This window comes from Necator americanus, chromosome X (assembly GCF_031761385.1).
Source record: "Necator americanus strain Aroian chromosome X, whole genome shotgun sequence".
Classification (NCBI taxonomy): domain Eukaryota; kingdom Metazoa; phylum Nematoda; class Chromadorea; order Rhabditida; family Ancylostomatidae; genus Necator; species Necator americanus.
The window spans coordinates 26,511,090-26,531,446 of record NC_087376.1 but is presented as its reverse complement, the minus strand read 5'-3'; the positions used below and the strand labels follow the sequence as shown (position 1 = coordinate 26,531,446).

The following is a 20,357-nucleotide window of genomic DNA, read 5'->3' as shown; positions in this document are numbered from 1 at the left end:
AAGTCGTTGCGTTCGTGACAGCTTGAGTACCAGTTGGTAGCTGCTCAGCAATTCTATCATAATTTGCTCCGTTAAAGGTAGCCTGCCAGAAAATCGGTGATTTTGGCATCTATAGTTGTGCTTACGCACTTTCTCCACCTTGAAACACGGCTTGAGAAACGACCTTCTTATACAAATTTCCCTACGAGGCACCTTGTAACGCGCCACACTTTCCACGTCTGCGAGCGTACAGTAATCAATTAGGTTTCCGCGGCGGCGTATTCAGGAAAAACAATAAATATAATATTGAGGAAACCCGGACGTGTACAATAGTGGCGTTAGGTTAAGGTGATCTATAGGTACATAAATTCGTGCAGGAAGGCCGTTCCTACGCCGCCTGTTTCCAGAACGATTGAGGGGAATTGAACGTGAACACGCTCATTCTCATTATTTACACCTCTGGCATTATTTTTTTTTCGTGGAGAAATCCCAACATTGTTAATTTCATGATATGCCGCCTTTAACATGACGGTAAATGTTCTAACCACAATTTTAGCGACAAAATTTTTGTGATAAAAAGTGTTATCAAGCTTGGCCCACGCTTCATTCATGTTATCGACTAGATGAAAACGTCTGGCCAACACCGACGATGTTCATCCGAGGGAGCGCGACGCGTCTGCTCGAACGCGTGCTCGATGAAGTGGGCGTTGAATGAAACCAATACACTTCCTGTTTGGGCAGCGCAGAAAGAGAGAGGAGAGAGAATGTGCGCCAAGTAGGGATGGAGCGCGCATTGCGTCGCGTCACCACAGTTGAATACACTCTGCGCCGAGTATAGATGAAAAATCTCGGGTATAGTAGATAAGATGTGATAACGTCTTGAATTGCTCATATTTTTTTGCTACAAAGTGTAGTTGGAACCAAGAGAAATTAAAATTTCGCGCTTTTTACAAACCTTTCTAGTCTATTTTTTAAAAAAAACTCAGGCTTCATAAAATAAATTAATATTTATGATTCCATTGCTAGTTGAACAGCGCTCGTTACTTCTCTTCTTTCTCTTTCCAGAATTAAAACTCATTGTAGCGATTTAAAAACCAACAGACAATATCGACGTACATACTGTATTTATCTACGTGCAAATTCTACGAGTATCTCTTCCATTACCTTTGCATAATTTCGATTTCGCATAATAAGAACTTATATATTAGAAACTAAGAAAACCTTGATCTCTCTTCTATTAAAGACAGTTGTGCCAGGTCGACGCATCATAAGAATCCATGGAAGCCAAATCAGTAGGCATTCACGCAACTAAAATATTGAATTGTAGCAAAATGATTAACATATGAGAAGGATTTTTATCTTCTATAAATTTTATCAGCTCATAAACATACAAATGGACTCATTTCATGAGTTTCTGGTTTCCTGTTGTGCAAATTCAGGACGAGCACAGTAAAGACGACAGATGCAGACACCACTAACATGCAGCACGAGAAAAAAGCACCTGAAAGAGTGGAAATATTTTTCTTCAATCTTTACCATAGAATTCGAGTCGCTACTACCATTATACACAGTTCTTATTACAATTAAATTTATTATTATTATTATCATTATTATTATTATTATCGTCACTATTATTGTTATTATTATAGTTATTATTATTGTTATTATTATTATTATTATTATTATTATTATTATTATTAATATTATTACTACTCTGTGACCTTTAAATCCCCATCTAATCCGGCGAACATCTAATATGTGCATACGTTTCGTTTCAGCTGCAACTTCTGGGTCGTACGAAAAACAAGTTGGGTTCGTGGATAGTATAATATCCTTACCTAATAAATATCAAATAAATACTTCTCGATATAATCAATTGTCTTCAAGTTTCTTTTTTCGGATGTTTTATGATACATATTATATTTTCTTTTTAGTGCGTGATAAAACAAAACTAAAAAAAAGCAGGCAAATTAATGCGAAGGGATAACAGTTCCACTGTGTTGTTATCCCTTCGCATTTATTTCGATACCGATTCTGACAAGATTTCTGTTCATCGTTCTGTTATACATTGAAACTTCTTACGTTCATCAAGTATCTTCTTAGTGGATGCATAAACTTTTTTCAACAGATGCAGGGTTTGAAAATCTATTGAAGGAATTTTTCTAAATGGAATAGGACCCCTCAATGTAAAACTACAAATTCCTGTAACCATTCAACTTCCCTATATACTTGTAAATCCATTCGTTAGTAGCTAAATGCTTCACAATACCTCACGTTATAATTTTCAAGATGTGAGGGAGGGTTGCATGAGGCAATGAGAACCGGATAACTCTATCTAAATAAAGTTCCGTGAGCAGTTTACTTCTATTATTATAATTAGAAGGAAATACATAGAATTCAAGTGTTTTCAACAGATCTAGAAACCACATAATTTAACCGATTTATTTTTTCTTGTTTAGTCCTTGGACTTAATGCGTGAACCAGCATAAGAGACATAGTTAATAGTTTCCGACCCTGATCATATTTCTTTATAACAAATGTAACCTAAAGTCTTCTCATCTCTAAAAATGCTGTGAAGAAAAATGCACTTAACAATTAAACCTGTTCATTTAAAGCCTTTTTTTGGGATCCATTCTAATGGATCACATTTTTTAAAACCAAATTTACTAGATATCTTCAGAAGAAAAATCAAATGGAATGTATCTGACATAATAATGAGACAAAAGATTATCGTTGTTTGAGCAGAACTTAAATACTATCTATCAGATATCACTTCTTTCTTGTCCAGAAATTATTTTATCTCCAGGTCTCTATCTCTTCTGTCAAAGAATTAGCGATCCTACTGTAATTTCACTCGATTTATTACTTTTTTCAATGTATCATCCTGGAGATAAAATAATTTTCGTCTTTTTTTCATAACTCGCCCCAATTTGATCTCTATGGTATGAGAATAATAGATCAATAGAGAGCGTGAGCGCAAGCTCTACCGATTGAATGTAATTAGAATTTTTAAGAGCTAGCAAAGAAACACTTTTTGAAAAAATTACCTGCTGATACATATTAACAAGGCTGAGTACGAGATAACTGCGTCCCAAGGATGTATGATTTTTGACGTAAACATATTTTTCGAGAAGTGAAATGGTAGTTTAATTTTCGTAATCTTCATACTATTGCGAACAACGTGATATCTCTCACAGCTATAATTCCATGACTCTGAAGATTTTCTAAATTTGACTAAAGTGACATGTTTGAACTCCAGGAAGGACCGACATTACCAGCTTAAAAATATTCTCTTGCGAAATCTCTGAGAAAACTATTTGTGGGATGACCTTGTCTCTTGATTTTCCACCTCAACAGGATCTTCTATTTTTTGCAGCTAGAGTTACAACTTCGGTATTTTGTATTTCTTACTCTGATTTTTGGCAGTTCGTAAATTGCTAACAAATTAGGTTTGCCATCTGTCCGCATAATACGACAGAGACCAGTATTTTTCCTATGATTTGTTCTGATTTCTTCTCTAATGTGTCTCAGCTGCGGTCCGTTTTGAACATGCAAAAATGTGGAACTTTTCATGTATCTTTACGTATTTTTTTGTATTGTATTTTTTGCGATCTATTGGAAGTTTCTTCAAATTTCAAGTGGATTTATTATTATTTCAAGTGGATTGTATGTTTTTCAGGAGGAAGAGATCCATTTAACGGTTCCAATTTCAAAAAATTCTGCATTTTTCAAATTTTCATCACAAACTACTTCACCCTCAATGGAAGGTCATTGTCATCGAGGCCCACCGATCCACCAGACCCACCTTACGATACACATCGAGCTACGTTGTGTTATCGCATTAATTACTGCATTTGAAAAGAATAGTATAACTACAGGGAGGAATGTTCTTTTTATAAAACGAAATTTCTCGAGATAGTTGTTAAATTGTAGAAAAATCTTTGCAAAATCATTGAAATTAGAGATTCTCATAATGACCTGGGGCTCTGTGTTACTGAGCTGCTGCGCTTCCCGAACAAAAAACTTCGAATTCTCATTCATTGCCTGAGACGGAAGAAGCATCGAAATGTTCAATGATGTTGCCAGAAAACATCTGTTAAAGTTATTTTTTTTAACATCTCTTTTCCAGACACCGATAAAAATAATTAAATATGTGAATAGTTGGGGTTAGTCGCGGTTTTATTAGTTAATCTCAGTAATTTGTGTTTTTACAGCGAAGATTCAAAGTAAAATAAAAAAATACTCCTACACAATAATCAAAACTGTAGAAACTGCGACAAAAACTAGTAAATAAACAAAATTATAGTTTTGGATCCAAGGATTTTTCGACATTTTTTTGTCCTGTTGTGGAAGTCTGGGTCGTTGGAAACTCCTCCATCCATGACGTCAGACTAATTTTGTTTTGTAATTATTGTCTAATATGTCTATAGGTGAATATTTGGTGCTAGTTAGCTTAGTTATAAACGACATGAACAAACATCGTGTATAATTACTGGATATTAAATAATTGGACAAATTTCAGAAAAAGCGTGGGAGAGAAAGTGAAATCCAATGATACATAATCTGTTACCAAAATTCCAATTTAAAGGCGTCGCCCCACGAATCTGAGGTGGTGGCACAAGGCTGGCGCGCTCCAGTCGAACTCCTTGTAGAAAATAGTGCGCCAGAACGCCTGAAGCCGTATCTTTCGGGCCGTTTTTCTACGGCAATTAGGAAGAAATGGACGGAATCGCCCCCCTCTCCTTAATCTACGAGCCCCTTTACGAATACTGCACCTGAAATCCGAACCACCTCAGATTCGTGGGCTGATGCCTTTAAGACAAATGCGAGACGGTAGCAGTAGGTGGACGGTACCATACTTCCCTGCCCTTCCAGTGTTCCTACGAAGTATCATATATTATATTATAATATGAATTTTATGCATTATTGTTCCACTATATCATTTTACAACATAACATTAAACTATTATAATATGTCATTATTATAATATATTATTATTATTATCAAGGTTTTCCTTTCTTGATTTCTCATAATCGTGCATAACTCACCTATAAGAGGAACCGCTTCAGAGGTTGGTGGGGTCATGTCTGCTACCATACTAAGAAAGAAGCAAACTGAGAGAAGAATGGTGATTTCTAAAAGTATAAATCCATTTTCAAAGAATAGAGCTAAAATTAACGGAAGGATTTAGAGAAAAATGAATGAAAATTTCAGGATTCAAGTCTTTTCTGATCTTTTCTTATCGTTATTTTCATCCTGTGAAGACTTACCTAAAGTGATTTTTTCTCCAGCATCTGGTGGTAGAGTGAATCCTAATACCGTCATAAGTGATATGAGCAGTGAAGGAATTATTAAATTTAATCCTTAAAAAATCTCGTTGAAATTTTCACTCGAAAGCTAAGGATAAACTTAAAAAATCACCGTAATATAATGTTCTTCGTTGAATTACAAGATAAAAGTACAGAGATGGATATGGTTGATCATCAAAAACGTTTGTTTCGTTACGAGCTGGAACCGCTGAACTATCACATACTTGAGAATTTTTCCAGAGTTTTAAATATAAAAACAAAGTAAATCACATTTGAAAAAAAAATTAGATATTCGTTGTAAGCATCGTTTCAAAAAACAACGAAGATCAAAATTTAATTTTTTTTATTTAATGGCATGTGAAGGTTATTTTTTCTATATTTTTTCATTATTTGTTATATTTTTTCTACAGTAATCTCTCAAGCGAAATGTTTTTGTACTTCCTATGGAAACACCTTTGAAACATTAATTCTACAGTTTTCAAGAAAGTAAAAAAAAACTTCCAAAACTACTGATGGGAACAGAAAAAAACATAGCTCTAGTTTGAATGATACGCGCATCTCGTATGTATATTAACTTTTATAGGCTTACGGCGAATATCAAAGTATCCGAATTATTTTTAAAAAAAAATTGAGTTAGGTTTAACTTCGTCAAGAAGTACATGTCAAAGTTATTCAGTAGTGTGCAAGTTTATATCACTACATACTGTTTTCATAAAGCCTTCTTTTTAAATTTTCTAAATTTATTCTAAAAAGAGAATATGAAATTTTTCTGTATTGAAGTATCATTCAAATTAATTCTGCTCACTACTTTGAGATTTTTCACTCAAGAATTTTTCAACAGCTAAAATTTTACTATCTACGATATACATTATTTCAATATGTTTAATCAAAAAAAAATCAAAGAAAAATGCTTAAATATGATTATGAGAGTGATACAGTAACGCACCTAATAAATTCCACTCTCCATTCTCGACATAGTATGATATGTCCATTCCCTGTTCCGATATGTTCATTCCCTCGGGCCCGTTGATGCGTAAATCAATGAAGTTGCCGCTGTAGGTCCACGAACCGAACTGAAATGTGCTTTAATAATACCACGGATTAACCGAAAACGGCTTTTGTGGATTAAATACGAAACGACACTATGTGCTCAGCCATCTTTCACGGTACTTTTCGAAACGGGAACGGCGCACATCGCCGTAAAGCTGCGATCTTAAATCACGTACATAAATCATACGCGAGATGGGTGAGCTGAACGCGGTTCATGAGCGCAGCTCACTGTTTGCTGAGTAATGGATGGGAGCAAAAAGTGTGCATGGATAAAGCAGTAGTATCTGGAAGAACTAAGCTCCAACCCCCACAACGGCACTAATGAGGAATACTTAAAAAGTCAGGTTATTGTCAAATTTTATTTTTTTTTTCCTTGCTAAATATTTTAGAGATGACATTGAAAAATTAAACGGTAGGAGGAGAATGGTGAAATAAGTGGCTCTAGATCCTGGAGTACTTTAAAAATATGTGTACTATTTATCTTAACCACTTAAGCTTAGTAGACAATTTTTCAAGAACATTCCCAAAGAAAATATCCAAAGCAGCAATTCACTTTAAGAAAAATTCTATGAGACACTACTGATATTCTGCTCTATGTAGAGATAAGATATTGTGGATCTGGGATTAGGCAGGTTGAGCTCATAAATGAGCCAACCTTACAATGCACCAAATTACTCAAGAGGATAATTTTCTTCGAAAAAAATTGTCTGTCGCGTAGTCACACAAAAACGACTGGAAATAATTGATTCGAAGATTTCACGGACCTTTCACAGTTCTATGGAGTTTCACTTACTAGTACGCTAATTTGCACTGAGCTGTTCTGTTGAACGGATAAAAACGAAATGGTACAATGGAAGAAATTATCCCAGAAACAATTCAAAAAATTAGAAGTACCAATGAAGTACACTCTTTTCTACGAATTCTATCCCTTTCCGCAAAGTCAGTCATTACTAATTACTATTTTTACTAGAATATTAATTTAAAAATATCCCAAGTTCTTTAGTCTTCAAAAAATTTACTATGCTAAATTTTAAGATGTTTCAAACATTATGAGTGTTTATTAACATAGGAGCTTTCAAAGTAGGGAGAAGATTTTGTGGAACATCTTTTCGTGATGTTATTCCATATAAATGTTTTGATGTGATCTTTAGTGATGTTACTCCATACAAATAATATTAACAGTTTTTATTCTTTGAAAAAAAAATTATCCCCTCACTTAGTATCAATAAAGGAGAAGTCTGAGCCGTGCCAAAATACGCCAGAACCCAGGAAAAAGGTCTGCTTCATAAGGACAATGGCATGGCTTCAAAAAACAATAAACAACGAAAAAAATAAAACAAGACACTTAAAATAGCCAGGCATTTCGCAAAAAAGATTTGAATAAAAACAAAATGTATGAGTCATGTAAGAGCAAAAATCAGATACAAGTACTTAAATAGTTAGTGAAAATTTTCGAAGGAACTTCTCTTAACCAATTTTTCATGCGTAACATTAGGTTTTCATTGTCTCTTCAGGATGAACTTGCTTATTTACAAACCTGATAATAAAAGAAAAGGCATTTTCAGGAAGAAACTCTTGTTCTCTTTCTTTATTGGAAGCAACCAGAGATCGTCAGTGTTTTTGTGCAATGATAAATGAGCATGCAGGGTTTTCTTGACTTTCAAATCGTTCAGGAAAATTTTCAAGATGTCCTCTATATCAAGACTTCAAAGGAAATGACGAAAACATAAATGGAGAACAATGAACGAGGTTCAATCCTTGCAGAGTAGAGGGGAATAAATTTATTTCTTTCTTTTCTCATAGGCGGCATTACTGCAAAGTTTCCTAATGAAGTTAGGGAACTCGCAGACAAAAAGTCGATTGCATTTTTTTTCACAAGTGAGGCAAATAGAAATATTCACCTTCAAATACAAACCGATCAGTATCTTCTCTATCTGAGGTACGGTAGGTGTGAAACTTTGTTAAGTAATATGTTTTTACGCACTCGATTGCAGTAACGTATTGGTGGAATCTGCTCCACGTCGCAAAAAAAAGACCCTCTTATCCTTCTTGGATCTCTCTATTAGTTCTTTAACTATATATTGGCAGAGCTCTGTAAATACTGCACAAGGTTTTTAATGTGAAGGTTATCCTCGTAATCCTTTAGCGCCAGGAAAGCAGAAAAATGGGAAATATAGAAGAAACAATTCTGGAATTTCAGAAGATGTTACAAACAAATTTTGGAAGTATTTGTAAACTAATTCCAAATGGTTTCAATTCTTCGACTCCTATTCGGCATAAATGAAAAATGGTGAGACTTCATAGATGAAAAATGGTGAAGCTGTGAAAAATGGTGAGACTTCGGAAAGATGTGATGCCATTTAAGGTAAAATCCTTTGCTTCCCTATACCATTGAAAGAACCATTTGAGGAAAATTCCTGGAATCCCGAATATTCCCAAAAATCATGTCAGTGCAACATTGTCTTTATTATTGTTTGCAACCGTGGATTTATTTGTAAGGGAAATGTTGTCGGAACACAAATATTTCGTTTCAATTATTTGATATATGGCATTATTTTAGAATTGATAACAGGGCCCGCTTCAGCTTTCCCTCAGGGGAAAGCATCGTTTTTTCATGCGTGTGACATTATGCAAAATAGAGAGAAAGATGACGAGATAAGGAAGAATTAAAATAAAAAGGAGCCAAAAAAAAAATGATGGAAGTAGAAAAGATGAACAGATCGACACTAAAGAAGTTCATATTCATGGATGAGGAAGTGGCTAAATAAGAATTTTATACAAAATTAAAACCACACGTAATGAAAGTTCTCCAGTATCACTAAAGTGCATAAGATATTCAGACCTAATTTCCTGACATCTTTACCCTGGTTGCGACTTTAAAAATAGAGGTGGAATTTTAAAAATAGTGGATTTTAACGATTATCAAAGTGCTACACATTTAAGCGAATTTGACCACAGTATTAAATTAAATCATCCTAAAAAAATTGATTTATTTATTAAGATTCGAAAATGTTAGCTCTGTGTGCTACTACGTCTGTGTGTCTGTTGAATGGATTTAATTTAAATTTAGAACTCAGTAATATCCAGTTCTTACCCTCACTTTCACTTTTCGAATGAAAAAGATCAAGTCCCTTCTGCTTTGCTCTGGATTTTTTTTTCAACTTTGCTTTCAAGAACTCCTGATTGATTGTTCAATGTCTAATAGCAAAAGGATACCACCTACACAAATTTGTGTATAGTATAAAATCGAACGTCCACGAAGTAACTCAAGGATAGTACTAAATTCCATTCATATAAAAGTGCAGAAAATAATTGTGACGAGGAATTGCACTAACTTGAACTATCAGCTAAACCTGCTCCATGTATTTCATCCTATAATTTGTAAACAGCATCATGAGCTATTATGGATTGATGAGATGTGGGAGTGCAACTTTTATTCTTTATAAGACCAAATATAATAGTTCAAAGACAATTTTTTTAAGGTCATGACTTTATCAACGACGGATGAGCATGAATTGTGGGATCGTCCGATACAAAAATATCCGGTCATTATGAGGAGCAGCTAGAACAATACTGAAATCACTAGCTCTCAACAAAAATTACCGAAAGAAGATCATGAGGATTTTTTTTAAAGTGTCTATTGAAATGCTCCTAAAGTAAATCATTTGATATTTTAATGTAGTATTGCTAGTAAAACAAGTATACATTAGAAGAATTCCTCTTCTGATGAATCATAATTTTTTATTATTTTTATTTTTTCACTTTTTTTGCAGTTTATATTTCATTTTGTCAAAGTTGGTTCAAGTTTATAATTCATTTTAACAACGTTTTACATACATATATTTGTAACCCCTCCCCCTTATTTATTTGTTAATATTTATACAGTTCCAACTCATTACATTAACACTATTATAGATGTTATTGTTAAAATATGTTATTTATCTCTTTATATCCATTTATTGCACTGTTGCACATGGACCTTTTTTTTATTTTTGTTTACTCTACGTCAGTAAGTGGATCAAAACTTTCTGAGGAGGTAAAAAATCGTGATCAGCCTAAAAGAATGATTGTCTCTCGATCTCTTTAATCACCATCGCAACAAAAGTAACGGGATTTATCCAGAAATCTTGGGAATCGTTTCGTATTTTCCATAGGCATGCTTTCTTCTCTTCATTCATCAAAAAAGACTTCGGAAGATAGTTCAGGATACTCTTGATTATTCTTCTATCAATGTTTGATCCCAGAAATCAATGATGATTCTGATAAGCCAGGTACTACGTACTTATCCGATAACGAGGGAAGGTCACTTATGTTGCTGCGTTTTCTGGAGAAAGATCACATAAAATGAGTACATATCCAAAAGAAGGAAAGTAACTAAAGGAAACCATTGCGGAATTCCCCTACTTTTTCCCATGACCCCGTCCTTTTCGAAGGACTTATGGATAGCGGACTGGTTAAACGTTTTCCATATCCTACTACAAATAACAAAAATTTGCCTTGAATTGAATCATGTATAGTTATTTTATTTAAAAATAAATGAAACACTGATCAATAGCATCTCGACAAACCTTTAGATGACACATCTGATCGTCAAATGGGAAATAGGTTATGTCGATTTTGCATGAAAGTTTAAGAATTCCAGGCGGGACCTGTAGCACATGTCCTGTATGACTGACTACGTAGTTAACCGGATATGTAGAGTCGAAATTTTCATCTGCACTAAAAAACGAAAATGAAAGTAACTATATGAAGGTACATTTATATGAAATAATTCAAAAAAAAGTCTACCTATTATACAAAAGGACATCAGGTTTCCATATAGCATTAGCATTTCCAGGCACTCGTATATCCTTAATACCACCATATTCGGATGGTTCCCATTTTAATTTATAATCCGTCCATTGATATTCAACCCATGCCACAAGCGTGATTACTTGATTCTTTTCATCCTTGAACAATACTGCCTTTGCTCCGAGAGAAATTTTGAACAATTAGAACAGATTTTCTTTCGAATTCACACTTACAACATCTAAAATTTGTTGTAAATAGATTTTCACGCTAACAACTAATGGTTCGGAGGCATTCGCGACAGGACGTTCGTATGGATCATAGTTGTGCCGAAGATCGGATAGTAATCGATACTCGTCAGGACTTGCTAGGCTAACGTGAGACGAATTGAAGTACATCAAAAATAAGGAGACAGTACGGAATATAAGCTGAAAAAGAATATAAATAATTCAGATAAAAACTTTAGAAATAATCTATACATGTTTCCGGGAAATGTCCAGGATCTCGAAAAACACGAAACGAAAAAAAAAACTTGCCATAATCTCTCCTAAATGTTTGAGTATGTCACATAATACGTGAGTGAAAAGTGATTTGAGAGTTCAATGGGGGAGGAGCAGAAGGGCGAGAGATGAGGAGAGAGGGAGGATACGCTTTCTCACCCCAGCCATTCCTCGTGCACACCCCTAGAGACCGGCAGCTTCATCAATAGCTCCATTACTTCCCAATTCGTTTTTGTCGCAGAAGAAAGTAAATCAAGGATTTTCCGAAGAATAAACTCTAGACAATACCAGTACTAGATCCCCTACTTGATGTAAGCAAAACATATTGACTAATTATCCATCATTACAAAATAACTTACTACAAATTAAAAACTAGAGCTTTAGATTGTTGATCCACATTGCAAGAAGCTTTTCCCTATCCAGAACCAGCACAACAATTTTCCCCTTTTCACAAAGGAAAAAAAAACGAATCTTGCAACACTTTTTACCTATCTGCAATCAATTCCCCTGCTGAGATTCAAAAAAAAACCCTGCTAATCCGATTCAGGATAATTAGGTAAAACTACACTTCAAAGAAATACAGATCTTAGCAAACGAAGTCTTAAATATCCACTAAGTGAAACGTAAAAATATTATATAATATTGGGTCTAATGATAAAATCTTTAATCCATTTAAATCGACAGAACGCGACACTTAAAAAGGGTTTTTCGAAGACAGTTCGATATTTATCACATACATATGACGAATACATATTTACAAAATGAACAGATTTTAAGTACAAGTTGAAAAGTTGAAATTGCAGAAATGGAGTAACAAGTAGAGCAAGTTCCAGATTAAAATCTGCATCCTACTTATTGCAATACGAATTAATGGAAATATGAAATGTTGGTATCATTATTTAGTAGCCTTCAAATTGCGATTGTTCTTGTTAGGAAAAGACTCAAATGCAGTTGTAGTCCGTCCTATTACACGAACTGAGGGCTGAAAAGAATGCAAGTGAATTTTCTGATGAATTGACGCATGATGAAGTTCCGAGAAATGTTTATAGCTTTCCCAGGATACACTTAGCTAAAGGGGGAAGCATTTAAGTGGTTGTGCACTTACCGTTTGCTGCTGGCTAACATCAGGTTTTCCAAGCAATATATTTCGTAGAGTTCGTTGTGTGGTCAGAAATATTATTATGTTTATCATGCCCTAAAAAGATAATAATCGATAAGAGTGGTAATGCTGGGAAAAGTATGAAAGATTTTATTCTTCATGCATTCTTGATCATAAAAAAAAACGTATCTAACATTATATAAAACATTCGATATTACTATTCACAGCATTATTACTAACATCATTATATGGCTACATTAAAACAACATTAAGAAAGCAATATAAAACAACATCAAAAACATCAAAATAAATTTTTAAAACGGATTTGTTGAAAACTTTGTAACGACAACTCATGAAGAAATGAAAATTATTCCAATTCTTTTGTAAGTTGAAAAAAAAATTCAGAAAAATTAACATTCAATGCTACTTCATAACCATAACCATTCATTACTAAATAATGTGGAAGAGTAGTGGAACTTTTCACCTCATTTATAAATAAGACGAGTCGATATGCACACTCAACTCTGTATATTTTGTATTACTATTACGTATTGTTATTATTATAGTTATTACCTGACGTTGTATCGATTTTAGCTGTATTTCGTTAAACACGTTGCATTGTTGTTTTTTGTGTTTCAATGTGTAGCTTCTAAAACGTAGCCGAACAATAGATGTTTTCTCGGAGCAAATAATTATAAAAATCATAATAGTTAAATAAAGGTGAAATGTTCATTGCCTTACATATTACTGTTGTAAGTAAGCTATAAAACAATTTCGCTACTTAGCACTGGGACATCTGTACAACATCTTGTTTTTTTTCTGTTATAGAGGAAACAGACACTCTATATAGTTTCGCTTTTATGGTTGTGATTTTTAATTTTAAAAAAGTTGTTCCAATAATTTGCCACAAAGAACAATAGCCAATCTCTTGAGATATTGAAAAATCAAAAAGAAAGTTCCCTCTCCACGAAAGAGAAATTCGAAAACCCAAAAAACTAACTTACGGACTTCATTAAGGCAGGTGGGAAAACATTCTTGCTTTGCCAAGGAGGACTGGGACGTGGGCTAAAGGAATTAGTTGCAGAAACAGGGTATTTCTCAAGGATACGATTTAGTTTATGTGCAAGAAACTTTCAAAAAACTCTCGTCTAGCTATTTTGGTAAAAACAGTGCTAAAACGCAGTCATGATATACTGTAATCGACGAACCATTTCATCTACAATAAAGGACTGGTTTTTATTTTTCTTATGTGAAAAATTATAAAATTTTAGCCGTTTACGAATGATTTTGTTTGTTCCATATGTGCTACGAGTAAGTTAAAGTCTATCTATAAGAAGAAAAAACTGCAATGGCAAGTAACTATGGAAAATGAAATCCATGTACTCCAGGAGCTTAATTCAATAGAATTGTTTTTGAATACTTAGTGTGCTTATTTGTTTATTTCATTGACAACAATGAGCGGTAGAAAATTTAGGTGATGATAAGAAATATCACAGAAATTTGGGTTCCAGAAAGAGTGCGATGGGTCACTTCAGAGCAACAGATAGGGGTGGTATTCATCAGCTTCTGACGCAAAGGCTACCTCATACACCCAGAAATTGAACAAATGAAAACTTGTTGTGGAGAAGAGTATGAAAAATCATTTTAAAAAATAGAATCAATAGAATTAAAATCATTAAAAACGAAAAAATGTATCAGTTTATTTGGTCCTCTTGTTTTTATAACAGGGCAGAGTGAAAAGGGAGAGTGGGTCCCGAGCACAGAAAGAGCGCTCGTTGCATTGCGTTCTCCCGGTTGAACGGATTCGATGCAGACTAAATGTGCGTTGTGAAAGCATCGAGATATGGTATTATTGCTTCGAGCGAAAGAGGAAACTGCTAATACTGAACCAACTGAAATATTAGTGCAGCCGATGGATAAAAAGAATAAAATGTCTAGCATCGGACAATCCCATAGCGATGTGTCAACGCTTCCAACTGTACCAACTGTATTCCACAATCGAAGAGGTTTATGAACGTGTATTTAACATATTGACTATTATTATTATTGTATTTATATTATTATTATTGTATTGTTGTGTATTTATTGACTGATAGCTAGTATTTTTGCAACTTGCACTTTATTCCAATTTATCAAACTCTGAAGGAGTACGGGCTTTTCTACCCACAGAGGGAGTGAAACGATTGTCCGTAAAACCTCTTATCATTGTACAATTGTCTATGTTATGCAACTATTTCCGTAAAATTACACTTTCAAAGTAAAAAATGACTTTTAAAATGCTTTAGACTATAGTTGGGTCAAAACGACATGAAGCGCGGACAGTTGCGTGAGCGGTAACGCACGAAGCTGCGCGGTGGAGCGTAGCGGTTGTGATCGTGTAAGGATCCTCGCTATCGCCACTTACCTATGCAGTTCGCCATGGTCCCACCTCGATTCCAACTGCTGTCTCCACCGCCCCGCTTCGACCGCAGCTGCTTGCGCAACAGTTTCATGTCGTTTTGACACAACTATACATATGGCCAAGTTTATACATCACCCACCTTGTTCAAGTTCATCATGTAGAATATATTGCTACTATATGAAGGATTTATTAGTAGAATGATATCCGGCACAGTGAACATAAGAATAGTGTTCGATGTTATAAGTGCAATAGTAAGTGTCATTCTGAGAAGCTTCCTCTGATTTCGTTCACTGTAGTTGGCAATTTGATAGTGGGCACGGATGTTCTGCAATATGACAAGGACTTCATTATCTTAAACGCAGCACATCGCACACATTCACGATTTTGGGACCTCCCACAAAAAGATTATAAGTGTCGTTCACAAGTATGAACGTGATCCGCTTTTCCAATTATGCAACTTATTACGCCATAGGACACGCGCAACTCCTCAGTCGCCCTGTTCTTGTGTGTGTGTGTGTGTGTGCGTGTGTGTGTGTGTGTGTGCGTGCGTGCGTGCGTGCGTGCGTGCGTGCGTGCGTGCGTGCGTGCGTGCGTGCGTGCGTGCGTGCGTGCGTGCGTGCGTGCGTGCGTGCGTGCGTGCGTGCGTGTATATATATTATGTGTGTGTATTACTGCTTGTTTGGTTTCTGCATTTATCGCTATCATTATTTATTATTGTGCCACAAAGTAGTGAGAAGGGTCGCACAGCGTCGTATTGGAGCCTGGCGCTAAAAAGCGATAAAATGGGATGAGCGGATACCATGACGTCGAGATGGGGTGCAACGAAGCAGTAGTTTTGCGCAATAATTCAATGTCGGTTTGGCAAAATGTAAAATAAAAAAAACGTTAATAAAAATGAGACGTAGGCAACCATTTCGTAGCCGTAGTTGCAGCATATGCATTGAACTTCACCTCTATGTACACCTCCGCATATCTATTTCCCTACACGTTTGCACCAGGTTGGTAACATCCCTTCCTCAGAAATTAGAGGCACACATGCAAACGACTGCCTAAATAGTAGCTTACAGTTGCCATGATCTCACTTAGACCCTTATCATTAACCTGAGGATGACGTTTATATCTTTTTATGTTAGCACATCATTGTGTGCCTATTGTTGAGGGAAAAGGTGGAACAACTCATACTTTGAATAATTTTCTAAATTGTGAATTGGAAATTATGAAATCATTCATCAATGCCTAAATTTCTAAAAATAAAAGAACTGGAAAAAAGTAGAAAAGTGCTAATTTAATTTCGCAGAAAATGCCACTGCTCTTGATTTTTGTTGATCAGTGAAGGCGAGAGAAAAAAGCACTCCAAGAGGTCTGAAGTCCGGAGAATGTCTTTGTTCTATTACCCGCAGTAAGTTGCATCATTGTATAGAAAGAATCACACAAGTCTGTTTCGCACGCGTTTATCTGGAAGGGCCTTCTTCTCACTAAGAGGAACTGAGCGTGATTGTGCTTACGTTTTTGAACTACGCTACTTTTCCTTTCAATTCTTGGAAAGATTCCAACATCGCAAATCACGTGATATGTTCGCTTAAAGGCAACATACCACGAATCTGGCGTGGTGCGGTTTTCAGGTGGAGTATCCGTTTACGGGGTCGTAGATTATGGACACGGGGGTGGTTCCACTCATCTCTCCCTGCATCACCGCAAACAGCTGCTTCCAAAATGCGGTTTTGTACGACGCCGTTTATTGCAACGCTCCAGCCCTTGCCCCGCCTCCGCCTCCGCTCTGCGATTCGTCGAAAATCAACTCGGGCTGCCCCGATAGGCACTAAGGGACGCTACGCGTGCAAGGGTGGCGCGCTGCAATAGAGGGCATCGTACAAAACAGCACTCAGGGGGTGGCTGTTTGCAGTGATTCAGGGCGAGATGAGCGGAACCACCTAGGTCTCCGTAATCTGCGACCCGTATATGGATACTCCACCTGAAATCCATGTCACCACAGATTCGTGGTATGCTGCTTTTAAAGTAAAGTTTACATCATTATCAGTAGGTTTCTATAAGTGAAATGTCCTTTATGCACTGCTGAGTTTTTCCTTTCAATACTGGAACACGTTTCCACGTTAAATAATTAATTAATCAGTGTTTATCGCTTTGTGTTTAATTACCAACGACCATCTATTTTTCATTTATTTAAGAGTGAAATGACGCTATAGAAATACCAGATAAGGTGTACATTTCATTGAACTTCGAAATGTGGCGAAGTGCACCATAAACAGACTCCAATACCGATGACGCATTTGTTTCCATTAACAAATGTAACGACGGAGTAGCAGTGGTCTGAAGTACTGGAACATGGTTGTCAGCAGTCCGTGGTCGACAGCGATGGATTGGTAACGGTTATTCTAGCTGATCCACATAGGAGTATACAAGAAGACGAAGAAGAACTCAGCGATCATTAGGACGTCGGTTGGCACTTGAAGAAAGTGATAAATTTGAATTTCTTGGTTTAAACCCCGAGCAGATGTTACAGGTTAACGCAGCTATCCGCTATCTTCGCCGGTGTATGTGGTCCTTGAACATATTTAACCTGATCCTATTTGAGCTCCAGCAAGAGCATAGAATCTATCCATCCGCCACTATCCCATAATCTGCGGAACGTTACGTCTCAATTTATCTTCTTATCGATGCCTAGTATTCTCAGATTTTCTTTTTTCATCTCCAAAACTTCTTTAACGGCCAAGGGATATCTTTTAGTTCGAGTCTGAAGCCTCAACAAAACTCGAACAACGCGATGAGACGGTCTCCTTATGACGTAGTCAAAGAAGCGAAGGCGGTCTTCTGTGACTAATTAAAGGCATCACCCCACGAATCTGAGGTGTTGCAGATTTCAGGTGGAGTATTCGTATACGGGATGAGAGACTACGGAGAGGGGGGTGATTCCGTCCATTTCTTCCTAATTGCCGTAAAAAATGGCCCGGAAGATACGGCTTCAGGCGTTTTGGCGCACTATTTTCTACAAGGGGTTCGATTGGAGCGCGCCAGCCTTGTGCGGCGCCGCATCTTCCGGGCTGTTTTTTACGGCAATTAGGAAGAAATGGACGGAATCACCACCTCTCCGTAGACTCCCATCCCGTATACGAATACTCCACCTGAAATCTGCACCACCTCAGATTCGTGGGGTGATGCCTTTAAGAGGGCCGAGCAGGATACTTATGTTTTTCGCCATCTGTCGATACACCTCATCCGCCTCTGCGTAAAGCCCTGCGCTGTGGTACACGATTGACCAAAACAGCCTAACCTTCTCCATCACTATTCACCGTGCTCCCCAAGCCTTCGATCCGTACATCGTGGTATGGAGAGTTGCGGATGAGTAGACCTGCAGCTCGATTTCGTTGGCGAAGCAGATCGCCCACAGGCACTTTGTAAACGTATGATACCATCATTATTTCGAAGTTTCTCTTCACCGCTTTTTCGCCATCTTTTTTGCATTTAAATTCAAAGAAAAATACAAACCTTATACATCTTTATAGTGATCGGTACGTAAATAAACACACACGATAATGTCAAAGTCACTCGAATTAGACGCAGCATAGCAAAGTTGGCCTTCGTAAGAGCTTCATTCAAGTTGCATGTCATTGGTTGCTGAAACAAAACATAATTATTTCTACAATATTTAGAACTTTTCACCACAAAGCTTCCCAGCAATTTCTAGTTTATTTGCTTTTTAGATATTACAGCTTTACAATAAGCGTAAAATTCCCTTCATACCCACTTTATTACTAATTTTTTTTCAAGAACTGTGATCACGAGGAATAACTTTGAACTATGTGCTATTACAGTTTTTCTTTTGTTTTTTTTAACGGAACTAACTCTGAGTCGGCCTCCGTCCATCAACGCGAATGAGTTTAATAAAGTTTCTTTTCCTTTTTCGATCAACCTGACTTGTCCATGTACCACTCCTCTTTTTTGCTGGGATTGCATAAAGTTGACTGGTTCCACGCTCGTGAAATCGGAATTCAAAATCAGCGTTGAAAACTCACAAACTGTGATAACAACGTCTTCGCTTCAGTTTTTAATGCAGTCTTTCTCAGAGAGAGAGAGAGAGGGAGAGAGAGAGGGGGAGAGAGAGAGAGAAAAAGAGAAAGAGAGAGAGAGAGTTAACATGAGGCCCATGATAGGCCTCTCATGGCGATGGATTCATCTCAATGCAAACGTCGCTGGCCTATGGAAGTCTTCCTATTGCCCAAGTTTTCCGGGGCTATAAGATAGGTAGTAGCCATATGCACCAGCGTTCCTAGCGCTTGGAGGCAACACACAGAGTTTGCCAGTGAGGCGCCTCGTTGTCGTTACGGGTTACCACACAGCACTGCAGTACTAACCGAGACGTAGAAAGTTCGCGTGGAATATCCATAGCCACATACACGGCTCTGCTTTCTTTGTGTAATGTTTTAGTGCTTCAAGGATTTCGTTACAGCGATGTTCTTCGTTTGTGGGGGAGGGCGTGAGTCCGTGAACTCCCGTGAACAAAGGATGCAAAAACCGACACATTCCGATCTCCTGCCTCTATCTAGGTCAAAATCAGAAGAAATAAATAAAATAAGTTCTATGGTGTCAAGCTGTCAACCGCGGAAGACAACCAGAGCAATCGAATCTAAACAAAGTAGGATGGAATTCACGTACATCCAACTTACCCTTACTAAGCCACGTTCGAACCCAAGACAAGACCTTCAAACTGGTCAAGAGTCGGTAAACAATGACGGTTGCTACAAAATGTGCCATCCCAAAGAACACTGATTGTACCAGAATTTGACGTGCAACAACTTCGCAGAGGTTTTACTACGCTCAGACGGTTCCTTTGCGTTATCCTTTTCCATCCACAAGAACAATATATTTCAATACAACACCCACTTCTTTTTTGAATCTGTACGGATAGCTGCCCACAATTGCAATTATTACTGGAATAAGACCAATAATGTATGGAACAACCATGATAATTAATGCATAGCGAACTCTCAGTTTAATATATTTTATAGGGAACATGGCACAGTAAAACCGATCAAGAGAAGTAATGAAGGCAAATATTCCTAGAATAGAATGTCAGATTAATTATGCAATTATGAATTTTATATGACAAACAACCTGCTGTAGGCGTAATAATAATAAATAGTATTGCTGGTGTACCGATGCATTCCCATTTAGTCAAAGCCGGAAAATCTGCAAATTGTGAGAGTAATTTGTCC

At 36.6% G+C, this 20,357-nt stretch overlaps 1 protein-coding gene across 2 annotated transcripts in view; it reads right to left on the bottom strand.

Moving 5' to 3' along the window:
* RB195_025595 (uncharacterized protein) overlaps positions 1-20,357 on the bottom strand; it is a gene marked incomplete at both ends in the record, with an annotated part of 31,854 nt that overhangs the window by 4,073 nt on the left and 7,424 nt on the right. Inside the window, 14 exons of one of the 2 annotated variants that reach the window (XM_064213811.1) lie at positions 1,201-1,287; positions 1,371-1,480; positions 5,028-5,147; positions 5,250-5,342; positions 5,401-5,496; positions 6,235-6,361; positions 10,907-11,057; positions 11,127-11,287; positions 11,363-11,554; positions 12,732-12,821; positions 15,266-15,451; positions 18,631-18,759; positions 20,026-20,201; positions 20,257-20,331. In XM_064213811.1, the coding sequence (XP_064069692.1) occupies positions 1,201-1,287; positions 1,371-1,480; positions 5,028-5,147; positions 5,250-5,342; positions 5,401-5,496; positions 6,235-6,361; positions 10,907-11,057; positions 11,127-11,287; positions 11,363-11,554; positions 12,732-12,821; positions 15,266-15,451; positions 18,631-18,759; positions 20,026-20,201; positions 20,257-20,331 (1,793 nt within the window). Of the gene's footprint in view, positions 1-1,200; positions 1,288-1,370; positions 1,481-5,027; positions 5,148-5,249; positions 5,343-5,400; positions 5,497-6,234; positions 6,362-10,906; positions 11,058-11,126; positions 11,288-11,362; positions 11,555-12,731; positions 12,822-15,265; positions 15,452-18,630; positions 18,760-20,025; positions 20,202-20,256; positions 20,332-20,357 lie in introns of those variants that run through there. The other variant, XM_064213813.1, reaches the window with a different exon arrangement.